General features: G+C 39.9%; 1 protein-coding gene across 3 annotated transcripts; it reads left to right on the forward strand.

Annotated features, from left to right (window-relative positions):
- The first annotated feature begins 1,135 nt into the window (after positions 1–1,135).
- LOC120643918 (probable serine/threonine-protein kinase At1g01540) lies at positions 1,136–12,360 on the forward strand. Of its 3 annotated transcripts, XM_039920432.1 has the most exons (9): positions 1,136–1,279; positions 2,677–2,831; positions 2,945–3,200; positions 3,563–3,785; positions 3,892–4,015; positions 7,470–7,640; positions 8,859–9,029; positions 10,001–10,546; positions 11,920–12,360. In XM_039920432.1, the coding sequence occupies exons 2-9, from the start codon at positions 2,679–2,681 to the stop codon at positions 12,100–12,102; spliced, it is 1,827 nt and encodes a 608-aa protein (XP_039776366.1). In that variant the 5' UTR covers positions 1,136–1,279; positions 2,677–2,678; the 3' UTR covers positions 12,103–12,360. The 3 variants fall into 3 exon arrangements, with proteins under 3 accessions (XP_039776366.1, XP_039776367.1, XP_039776368.1); XM_039920433.1 differs by lacking the exon at positions 8,859–9,029; XM_039920434.1 differs by lacking the exons at positions 2,677–2,831; positions 2,945–3,200.
- Positions 12,361–13,065: the final 705 nt, after the last annotated feature.

The raw sequence follows: 13,065 nt of genomic DNA on the forward strand, positions 1-13,065 counted from the left end.
GTTTAATAATGAACACCGATATATTATTGCGGGATTCTTTTTCTAAAAAATTCGGAGCCCACCGAATTGGACGAAATTTGGAAAATTCAGACCAGTATCCACTCAAAATTTGAATGAAATTTGAGCAAATTTGAACAAAATTTCTCACTTGAAAATGGATGATTTGTTGTCTGCTATATATAGCTAGTACAAAAGTGTTTTTTGCAAATATACATGTCTAACGTACTCTAAAAAGGCTAGATACTACTTTGCAGATGATCGAGTGTCTAGCATGTAAATTAACAAAAAATAATTGTAATATTAGGGCCCCATTTCTCGTTTTCGCCCCGGGCCACCAAATTCTCGGGACCGGCCTGGTCATACATTTGAAGGTACTGTAGCGCTAAAATATTTTTTATCCAAACACATCCTAAATTATCTAACGTGCAACTGTCAATGTCCAAGGTCATAATGACATGCATTGATGAGTACAGCTGTCGCCGTTTGTTGCAATGTCACATTCTCGCCCCCAACAACCGTCACATGGGATGGGACACTTGACCAGATAACGCTGGACGCCCCTTCGATCGAAGCCAGAGTCTCACATGATCATAGTCTAGTTCGGAAGGCCAGCCAAGTTAAGAACTTGGAGTTGAGCTTAGTTTTTCAGATGTTGTTTACGTCGTCCAACGCACGAAGATCCGAAACGTTTAACTTTGTTAGGTCGTTTTACTGTAGATTCCAACAAAGGCCACATCACCTTTTTAGATTTTGAACCTTAGGCTCCGGCAAAGAAATGTTCTTGAATCTTAGAAGAAGAGTTTGTTTTGCTTGTATCTAATTGTTTCTCACATACACAAAGAGGACTTAGGGAAAAACTGGGATTGTTTTTCACTTTCGGCTGTTATCTCCTAGTTTCACTATACTCGTCAGAATTTCAGATAAGGTCGCAGAATTTATATGAAAAAAATATCCTGAGAAACAAGAATGGTCGTCTAGATCCCGTTCTGGTTGTTACTAGTGGTTAATTATGAATTGAGCATGACGTCAACACAAGCATGGAAATATAGTCAATGGGTGCCTTGGTCAACTCCTCCGCTGCCAGTTTAGTGAAACTTTTTTTAGGGTAAACTTGTAATTTAATACTCCGTACGGTTCCATCTCGATGTACTCTGGGTTGGTTGTCGTCTCCTTCCACTTGCGGCTGCTTCAACTACTTACGCAAGTCATCGTTCCCTTCTCTGGACGGAAGCACCGAGCCGAGGCGCCTGCGTGCAGGTCTTCGTCTCCCAGCATTCAGGTTAGAAACCTAACGATTTTGCTAATGCTTCCCTACGTTCTGCTTTTATTTAAGAACATACTGGTGTCTTTATGCTTGAATATCTGATGGATCTGTGCATGTTTGATTTCTTGAAAAATCGATCACACATGTATATGTATAAATTTCTGGACAAATCGTAGCAGCTATGGATGTGGTGAGCTGATCCTATATATGTGCATGTCAATAAGCTGATGGATCCTAAAGGATAATAGAAGACTATTTTTCCTCTTTGCATTTGGTGATACAAGTATAAACGTTTCCAGCACGTAGATGTCTAAGATTGCAAACTTTATCATGTAATTTACAGTGCCATAAAGATGTCCAGAAAATCAAGTAAGGCTCGAGTCCAAAGCAGTTACTTTGCATCGAAAGTGCATACATGCCTAAGGTCGGAATACATCTAGTTATCCGATTGGTAATCTGCAGTAAAAAAATTCCAGGAAACCTGAATTCTTTGTGCAGTAATCCTACTTACACATAACCAAACTCGAATTCGTACAGCTAGGAACATCTCCAGCCATAGCCCAACAATCAAAAATTTGGGACCCTATTTCTTGAGTATGGGCGTCCCCTACTAGCTCAAAACTCCGGCAACAGCCCTTAAATATAGACATCTACTTTCTTTATGATAGATGGGGCCCATCAGCAGCTCTTCTTTTATTTTTCTCTTGTTTCTTTTATTTTCTCCCTTCCACGATTGCTGCACACCAGCAAGGCTGTGTGATGGTACAGTACCGATCCTCTTTGGTGAACCATGCATGGTTTTTGTTCCTCACAGCCCAAAGTTTGTGAAAGGTGTGGTACCCTACCTTTAGGGTGCAGAAAACGACTCCCTCGATTCGAGGCAAAATCCTTTGGGAAAATTTCATTTTACATCTTTAAAGTTTAAACTATCATAAAAGTTCAAATTTCAATCTTGAATTACAAAATCATATAACAGAGACCATCCAACTACCGAAACCGGAGATATTTGATAGATCCTTGGGGGTGGTTTCAAAGGTATTATTGTAACATTTTTTATGCATCATTCGTTGTTGGTATTGTAATATTTTGTTTGTTATGCATCACAACCTGTCTTTGGGGCAATATCCAATTCACACTAGAAACACCTTTGTCCACCTTAAAATTGTAAAAGAAAATGAAACTGTACGTTACTGTACTCTGTAAAGGAAAATCAGAGAACAATCAGAGAAAGTCGGAAGTACTACTGTATTGTAACAGTAGTTTATTTGATATTTCGTGGAAGTACATAGCATCAACTCGACAGGTCTTCTGCTAATCCTGACCTTTCTTGCTTGTTGGAATAACATGCAGCACTAGTTCATCGAACAAAAATATATGGAAGAAAATTATACAGTACACATTTTGTTTTGCAGAAATGGGTCATCAAGAACATGAAGAGCTGGAGCGTATCTTGATTGAGAAGGATGCAAATGCAATCCCCCTATCATACACATTTTTAGAATATATTACAAATAATTTCTCTAATGATAGAGAGATCGGTCGTGGTGGGTTTGGAATTGTCTACAAGGTAGAATTTAATTTTGTGGGTAGCAATGCTAAAATCATCTTTTGGAAATAGAGCCGGTGAAAACTCACTACTAATGTAAATGCTACTAATATATGGTGGTGTTTTTTAAATAGGGAGTTCTTCGAAATGGGAATGTAGCTGTGAAGAAACTTTTGAGAACAGATGACACTTCTGATAAACAGTTCGAGGATGAACTTTTTTGCTTGATAAGGGTTAAACACAAAAATATAGTGAGGTTTTTAGGATATTGCTCTAATATATCAAGAGAAGTGGTACATCACAATGGGAGAGATATTTTAGCAGATGTCCAACAGAGGTTCCTGTGCTTTGAGTACATACCTAATAAAAACCTACAACAGTATCTCGAAGGTATCACTACAACATTTTTATGTACTGGTTGCTCTATCGTTTATATTTTTATGCTGCTAAAACCGGTGCCAAGTCTTCTATTTTCAGGTGGCTATCGAGTTAGCAAGCTTATTTGACAATCTTTGTTGAAATTTTGAGTATTTTCGTTAGGAATCATTGTCATTCCTTTGGAAGTAATTTTATTACTGAACTAATGAACAGCTTCACACTGAGAAACAGTGTAGTGGAAAATAATTCAGTTGACATGTTTTTTCTGTGGAGCAGAAAACAAGCTTGTTGGATCAATCTTGAAACAAGCTCTGCATTACAGTTTCTTCATTAATTTCTTAAGAGCACTTTACTTAATTATATTACTTGAACAGATAAATCAACTTGTGGACGTGAATGGGAGACACGTTATCACTTGATCGAAGGAATTTGTCATGGTTTGCAATATCTTCACAAAGAACGCATCAATCATTTGGATCTTAAACCGGCAAACATTTTGCTAGACTATGGGATGGTTCCAAAAATAACAGATTTTGGCTTGTCTAGACGCTTTGGAGAACAATCAAGAATCATTACTAGAAATATCTATGGAACACTGTACGAAAAAACCTATTGAGAACTCTAGATCTGTTCATATTTGCGGCATCAAACCTATTGGATTGCTTTATGTGAAGGTGCTTAAAACTATCATTCTGTGATACAGGGGATATCTTGCACCGGAATATTTGAAAAATGGGGAAATATCATTCAAGTCGGACATATATAGTCTGGGCATCATAATCGGAAAAATATTAAGGGGAAATGATGATTACCCTGATTTTGAAAACGTAAGTATTATTTGCGTAACCACTTTTGTACCTTCCATTATATAGGGTTACATTGTTTTTTTATTTTACATTGTAATTGTCTTGAAAACATCCATTAGAAACATTGTCTGCTACACATTTTTGTGGCTGCCACTTTCAAGTCTACTTTAGTCCACAATAGAACTTGTCATTTTTTATTTGTGTTCAACATTTTGGTCACCTATGAGTTGTTATTCTTTGTCACACTCGGTTTTGAAAGAATAAACCGAGCAATAAATTATATATGCGCTAGGATTAAAATTACACAGATATGACGACAATAGTGAATAACATTAGCAATGCCATAAAGTACTGAAGTTAAATTTATTACAAACCAAGCCGAAAGTCATTAACATAAATAAATAAGCGCTTCAGTTCACATTTATTCTAGCAGCGGATACTCCAACTCCGCAGGTAGCTGACTGGGGGAATGTACGCCTAGAAGTCCTGAATATACTCTGGGTACTCCTCAAACTGGCCTTGCTCTGAGTATTGTGGTAATAGCAAGGGTGAGCACATGTCGTACTTAGCAAGTATCTTGGAAAGTAAATGACATGAAAGGCTTATAACAAGGAATAAAGGATGGCTGAATAAAACCGTAAGCATTTTAATTAAATCATTAGCAGCTAATTACTAAGTATGTATGAACCAACCCACATTTATGAAAAGAGGTAGTAAATTTGAATAAACAAAATAACTTGGAACATTTGAATAATTGAATTAAAGCAGTGATTTTCATTAAGTAGAAATGTGAGGGTCCGAGCCGCTCTTGACCGTGAGCACGGCTGATATATCAATTTTCACTCTATATAAGTTGCACACTTTCACCACAAGTCATATCTCCCTTTGTGCCTGAGGTAACTAGCCTCTTAAACACTTTCTTAGGTGTATAGCAGGGATTTACTACAAGGCCTTTACAAAAACTCCCTAACAGTAGTAGCCCGCTGAGGTTTTAACCACTAGGCGAGTGCATCCTCCCCCAAAGTGAGCGTACCATGTAGGCGTACCAAACCCATTTGGCAGGCCGAGTACCCCTCTTGAATGTAGTCCCCCTTGTGACTTTCAGTAAGCTACTAACAAGCTAGAGAAATCTAATTAATCAGTCAAGACCCGAGCCATATAGTCCTTTCGGTTGCGCTGTTTTCCCGGATGGTTCTCCATGGTTGATTTTAATCAAGTTACCAAAACATGATATTACTCCAATGAATATATATTGAAGTCTCAAAAGTAATGTTGTAAACTCACCCATAACCATTGTTCAACGGCTAACAAAACTACCCAAAAGACTTTTATAACAAAAACTCGACTAATGAAGGACAAGGATAATCACATCAATATTAATGCATGCAAGATTAAGTAAATGTTATTTGAGCCAAAAATGATCAAGGAATACACTTGTTTTCCTCAGTCTCTTGCTGCTGGTCAAACTCTTCAAAGTCTTGATCTTGGAAGTTCTCGAACGGCTCCTTGTCTTCTCGTCACAAACAAGCCAAACAATACAAGTACATACAAGAAAACAATGGAAACAAATTAAAACAATACACCAATCACTGAAAACAAAGATAAAAGGCTTAAAAACTGGTCCTACGCGTTACAATGATCATAATGGTACCAAGAACGCTTAAAACAGAGTTAAAACGGTAAAAATACGCTAAAAATAGTGCTGCAAGTACTTGTTTGCGAGAAAAACTATAAAAATGGATTAAAAAGAGATATTTTTGAATAAAGGTGGACGGCTTGTTGATTTTGGGAAACTTCAGGACCTAAATTGCAAAAGAGCCATGGTTGACCGGCGGTTTGGGTTATGCGGTGGCAAGTAAGGGGATCGGCGGCGGCACAACAGAGCTCGAGCGACGGCGGCAGCACACGTGAGCGTGCAGCATACACTAGGGCAAAAATTGGCTAGGGCATGCAGGGGGAAAGGGATCCGAGCCGCGCAGGGGTGACGGGGCGCCGAGTCACGCGGAGGTGAAAAGGGGGCACGATGCGGGCCGTGGAGGCTGAGTTGGCCCCTAGGTGCCCACTCCCGTGGGCCCAGACAGAGGGGGGCGTGTTCAAGCCAGATTCGGTTGGAGGTGAGGGATGACGGGGCACAGACGTCGGTGAGAGGAGGGAAAGGAGAATTGAAAAGAAAAGAAAAGACAAGAGACACTACTAGAAAATGGCTCATTCGTCCCTGGCTGTTTGTACCGGTCATACTTTGGTTCGGTACTAAACTTACCCCGATGCCATTTTAGTACCGGGTCCAATTTTCAAAGCCCACGGAGCCAATTTCGTACCAGGCCAAGCCACCGGCCGGCACTAAATATCGCATTTTAGTACCGGCCGGTGGCTTGGCCCGGTACTAAATGGTTCTCTATGGGTTACTTTAAAAGGAATGCATCTCCCATCCAGTCATAAGTGATGCATAGGTGGGCTGGTAAGGAAGGCTCGCGCAAGGCTGGAAGTTGTGAGTTCGATTTCCACGGACCGCACATGCACATATTACGCGTGAAATTCACGTGAAATGTACCGGTCAAGCGGTACCGGTCAGCCGCCCGGTACTAAACGGGAGTTGCTGACCAGTACAAATGTTAGATTTTATAGCAGTGAGAGGAGGGCGGATGGGCCGGCGTGGGCCGAAAGGAGGAGAAGGGAAGGGAGTTCGGGCTGGTGGAAAAGAAAAGGGGGCCGACGGGCCAGGAAGGAAAATAGAAGAGAAAAGGAAAGTAAAAAGGGAAAGTAAAAGAAAAAGGGATTTTTCTTTGTCCAGAAAATCAGAATCCTTTGTAAAAAATAGAAAAAAGCACAAAAAATTCTAGAAAAGCTTTTTGGAGCTTTAGAAACTCGAGCACAAGTATAGAAAAATAAAATATGCACCAGCATGACTGCAACAAATCAAATTAGAGCCTATGGTGAGTTTTCAAAAGTGTAAAAATAATTCCTTTTTAAGATAGAAAATTGTGGAACTAAGCTAGACTCTTCTAATTTAAAAATTAGGGTGTTACATTCTTTGGCACACAAATGCAAAAAAATTATTATTGCCAATTATATACTCCCTTTATCCCAAATTCATTCTAACTTAATTTTTTTATCTTTGACAAAATTTGTAGAGAAAACAATCAACAATCATGACATTAAGAAACTATATTATGAAAGTATATTTCATGATATATGAATCTAATGATACTTATTTGGTATCAGAATGTAGATACCTTTTTTTATATAAACATGATCAAGTCTCTCAAAATACTGAAGTAAAATTACAAAGTTACTGAACAATGTTCAGTAATAGCTCGCACATTACTAAACTACTGAAAATTTGTTTAGTAAGTCTTCTCATTTTAGCTATTGGTGTGTGTGTGCGCGCTGTGTTTTATTGGATTTATGATTGTCTATTGTGAGCATGGAGAAATATGACACTATTAGTTCCTTAGTTTGAGTCTGAATCTTGCAGTGGCATAAATCACAAGTTATAGAGAATCCACAAGAGAAGAGATGCATCAAAATAGCCCAACTCTGTGTGGACGCCGACGAACATAAAAGACCTACTGTAGATGAAATCATTGGCATGCTGAATAATGAGAGCCACAGGTCAAGAAGTAACTCAGTGACTTCACTAGAAAAGGTAAATTGACTAATGAATTCTTGCTATTACAAATGATATCGTAGCTTAAATGTTACAAGTAAGCTCTGACTCAAGTCAGTACATATTTTTTTTTTGTAGCTAGTAAAATACATGCATGTTTACACTTCTTCTAATTACAAAATAACTCATCCGAAACAAAATTAAGTGCACAACAAAATGCTGCTATATATTCTTATGATGACAGTCTATCAAGGTTCTTTCTAACAATACATGCACAGGTATATTTTAATACATATACTTTACATGCAACTTTAGAATGGTATGTTACACTTTGCCCCCTATCTTTTACTCTTATCTTAACTTAATTACATACTTAGCTACCTTCTTTCTGTATACGGGCACACTTTAGAGAATACTGATATGGATAAGATGGCTGTTTTATTTATCTACCTAATTGGCAATTCTTTTGCCAAATTATGAACAAACAAGTAGACTTCTGACCATTATTAGAATATTATATGGAAAATATGGTTAAAGATTGATTTTTCACTGGCAAACTACATCCTGTAAAATCTAACATAGTGAGGATATATAATAATGCTCTTTATTTGATTAAGTGGTGAATTCATATGTTCCACATTTATTCACCATGTATTTATTCCCTGCTCCCACCACTTATTCAAATCTCACCTGTTGCCTCTCGGGGTCAACCCCCATTAACTGCACAGGAGTAAATTCACACCTCGGAAAATACCGCAATATTTTGACTTCACGTGCTTGTGGATAAAAACTGGCTACATGCAGGAGGGATCGTTTCTTTCCAATATGGAAGCCTAATTTACAATATGGAAACACTAATTGTTGTTTATAACTTATGGAAAACTATGACCTACTCTTAAAATTTGCGTTTCCTTATTAACTGTATAAAGGTGGTATGGTCCTATGTGTGCGTGTGAGAGCAGAGCGAGAATGGCTCGTACTTGTTCAAAAGTTAGTAGAAAACGAGGCTATGATCACTAGTTTGCTAATATATATACAACCATCAATCAATAATAATAACAATCATATAGGTAGGCCGCAGAGCTAGCCCTATTTCCATTGCAATTGTTTTTGAGCCTGGATCCGCCCCCGCACACGGGAAAGCTTACTTTTGTATGCACTGGCCTATAGATGAGATTTGAACAGGAAGGAGTAAGCCTTCAAGCGTAGGAGGAGCACTTAATCTTGCATATTTCCATTTTTTACATTGACCTACAGACGGAAGGCCGGCATACAAAGCCACCACACGTGGCACCAAAGGAGCGTTCGTCCGCTGAACCCATATCAGAGGCAAGGATAGGAACAGAGTGGGATCAAGAGTCAACAAGTGCATCAAGTCAGTCCCAGCCAGTACGTGCAAACAAGGAAGCACAATACACTACCACTCAGGTAGACTCAGTTGTGACTTAACATCCATACTACTTCTTCATACATTTTGTATGTAAAGTCTGACTATTACACACACGAACCTCCATTCACAGATGATAACCTTATTTCAAAATCTGAAAATTTCAAGATTGATAGTCTTATTTGAGCCCACCCACTTGTTGCCTCTCGGGCCCAACCCTCATTAACTGCGTAGCAGTAAATTCGTACCTCCGAAAATAATGCAATATTTTGACTTCGTGTGCTTGTGGATAAAAACTGGCTACATGCAGGAGGGATCGTTTCTTTCCACTAGGTAAATAATGAGGGGATAAGTAGGATTGATAAGCAACATTTTTGCCTTGATCATTGTGCCCATCTCAAATAAGACTATCATCTATGAATGGAAAGAGTAATACACAATTTTACCTCAAGTGAGATGCTATGCCTTCGCCACTTCAAAACTATACTTTATATCATTCCAATTTTATTGGATGCCTACTAAGAAACTTCAAAACTACACTTTGCTATTGAAGTTTTATATATCTTGTTGAGTAAAAGCAATAGCCAGCATGCTGACCACTTAAGACTAATTCAAGTGAACAGTAATTGTATTATGGTGTTATATCCAAGACGACTGACACGTCACTTGAATAATATTTAATAGAAATATAGAAGAAATTACTCTGGAAGACCTCATACTCAAAACTAAACATGTTTTTATACATTTTTCTAGTTTTGGATATCGAATCTCTGAAGTTTTTATATTCATGATATGGTGCAGCCAGAAAGTCAAAATGATTAATAATTTGGACATAAGGATTATCATCTTATAGTTGCCACATTTATTATCTTTGTACATGCCCTCTAAAATAACCTATATATATATGTGGCAAGTAAGATTAATTTTGGTTAGAAGCATAGCTTGTATACATTTTCATAACAGATGTACTTTAGTTGATTTAACCATTCTTTGATAATATTTTTTTATTTAGAAATCCTTTTCCCCAAGAGATGAAAGTGGGTCGTCGTCCCACCGATCATTTGAACCGAAACAAACGGAGAGGGTGGGAGCAAAGGAGACGGCGGAGAACTGCTTTGGTGAAGTAGTGGACGATTACAAGCTGAATGAACTGGTGAGGTACGCGGGCAAGCCCAAGACGCAGGAAGACCGAGCACGGCAGGCCTGGCGTCTTATGAACGAGGATGACAAGAGGAGCAAGGCGCTCAGGTATGTGGACGTCCTAAAAAAAGTGTACGGCAACGGGCAGTCCACGTTGTGCTTAGTCTACAACGCGACCGGCGACACGCTCCACCACGTCGCCAACCACGACTGGTACGGCTACATCAACGACAGCAAACTCGGGTACCCTGCCGAGATAGGCAACGGCCAGTGGGGAGCCTTCCATCACATCCACAGGCAGGGCGAACCGTCAGGATCAATGGGAGCCGTCGTGTACCGCGGCAAGAAGAAAGATGGCCAAGACCAGGACTACCTGCTCGGATGGAGTACCCCATGGGGTATCTGGTACCGCAACAAGGTAAAGCAAAAAAAAAATAAAAAACTTACCTTTGTCGTTAATCATTTTCGTTCAAGTTTATTACTCGCCTGCCTGTTTGATGACAATTAAATATTTTGAAATGTGTTATCCGCTATCTGTACAACATGCACAATATGACGATCTTGACTAAAATACAACAAGGTGCATTTTCTGTTCAAAATATACAAACCTGCGTGGGGAGAGTGGACCAATAATTACAGCTAGATGCTAACCGGTTACACCAAGATTATTGCGAATTGGTTTGAAAATTAGAACCGACACTACTAGAGAAAGGACCAATATTCAAGCTATAACCAGAACTAAGGGGGGTTGGAGACTGGGACAAATGGTGTTTCTATAGTACTGTGAGCAAGTTAGTTGCAACTAGCAACAAACCAGTTGCAATTGATTGCAACTGTGAGTCTAATTAAGACAATTGCAACTTGAGTGGTGGATGCACTATGTATACAAAATGTGTCATGGTTCATTATTATAAATATACAGTGTGTGTGTGTTCGGGTTTATCAAGAAAGCTAAATTGGTACTAATATAGAGTACGTATGTTATTGCATTTTACAAACATTTAGTTAATAGGGTTAGGAGACTTTCAATATGCTTTAGATGAACAATCACTACTACAAAATAGGCCTTTTGTTCCGGTTCCAAACTGCCTTTTGTCCCGGTTTTGGAACCGGGACAAGGCTTCCGGGACAAAAGCCTCGAGGCTTTTGTCCCGGGTGGCAGAACCGGGACAAAAGGTGCCTGCCGTTAAAAATTTTTTTGCACACCACGGGATTCGATCCCAAGACCTCTTGCCTAGTGCATGGTTTCCTTACCAACTCACCTAAGTAGTACACGTGACTCAGTATAGAATAACTTCCTTTTGAACTATCACGTGGAGGGGCCTTTTGTCCGGGTTGGTAACACCAACCGGGACAAAAGGGGTCTTTTGTCCCGGGTGGTAACACCAACCGGGACAAAAGGGTCACCCTTTTGTCCCGGTTGGTGTTACCACCCGGGATAAAAGGGTTGGGCCTTTTTGTCCCGGGTGGAGCCACCAACCGGGACAAAAGGGGGGCCTTTTGTCCGGGTTGGTGGCTCCACCCGGGACAAAAAGCCCCTGTCCCCCGCGTTGGCCCGGCTAGCCGTTGGACTCGGGATAAAAGCCACCTTTTGTCCCGGGCCCAAAGGTAACCGGGACAAATGGCCTGGAAGAAAGGCCTATTTTGTAGTAGTGAATGGAACTATTATGTTGTTTTATGATAATACATGCATGCACATACAGTCAAGTGTTTTTTTAGATTAAACAGTCAAGTGTTTGCATGACATCGTTTATATGTAACAAAGATGTACGAATACGCGCTTGCATGCAGGCTTACGGTGAGATTGGTGGCGTCAACTACTTCCAACGACGGTGGGACGAAATATATGTGAAACTGGAGAACGCCGATTATTCTTCGCATACCAAGTCCGGTGGTTGTGAGATTGAAGCAACCATTGACAAAGGCGACAGTCCAAAGTTTACTGTTACAATAAAAACAGAGCACAGTCCATGAGCGCATGTCACCTCTCTCCAGCCCTTTTGCTGCAGCATCTATATGCACGGTCACCCTGCTGTTTCTGTTCTTCTTTGCTTGTCTAGTTGATCAGTTTATGTTAGTTGCGCCTGTGCATGGATTTGCCGAGCGGCTCAGATCCAATTCAGGGGATCGTATGAGCTTGGTGTTGATCAGACATTGCATTCAAGTGCCTGCGAACATGATGTGAATAATGACTTTGATCTACCAATTTAATCTCTCTCTCTCTCTCTCTCTCTCTCTCTCTCTCTCTCTAGGCCAAAGGTTTACCATATGAGCGCTACCTGTACTTGTACAAAGTGCCTTTCTGTTTGGGAAGAGTCCATACTGTGCACTGTAGAAACTCCGGTGGCCGGTGCTGGTCCATAATTTCTCCTGGCAGACTGATGCTACTTGCTAGAGTTGAAAGATGTTCAGAGTTCAGTACCCGTATTGAATATATGATTATATGTCCCAAATTGTAGATCGTTTTGACAAATCTTAATACATAAATTTTGCTATACAACTAGATATATATACGCTATGTTTAGATACATAGCACAAACTATGTATCTAGATTTGTCAAAACGACCTATACAATTTGGAATGGAGGGAGTATCAACGAAATTATATGGTATGGCCATCCGACTATTGCTCCGATATCTGGTAAATAATGATGTGAACAGTGGCGGATCCAAGAATTGAGCATTGGGGGGGGGGGTCTTATTTCTCCTTCTGCTTTCTGCTTCCTCCTTCCTCTCTTTTTCTTCTTCTTCCTCTACCTCATCCATGGCCAAAAATGTTGGGGGGGGGGGGAGGGAGGGTTCCATGCGATACATGGGGGTAGGGGGCTCCAGCCCCCCTGCCCCCACGCGGGATCTGCCCCTGGATGTGAACCAATGCGTTTTTGCAGTTCTTTGGTAGGAAATACAAATAATATCAGGTTTGGTCAAAAAATTGTGT

Source organism: Panicum virgatum, chromosome 8K, assembly GCF_016808335.1.
Source record: "Panicum virgatum strain AP13 chromosome 8K, P.virgatum_v5, whole genome shotgun sequence".
NCBI classification, from domain to species: Eukaryota; Viridiplantae; Streptophyta; class Magnoliopsida; order Poales; family Poaceae; genus Panicum; species Panicum virgatum.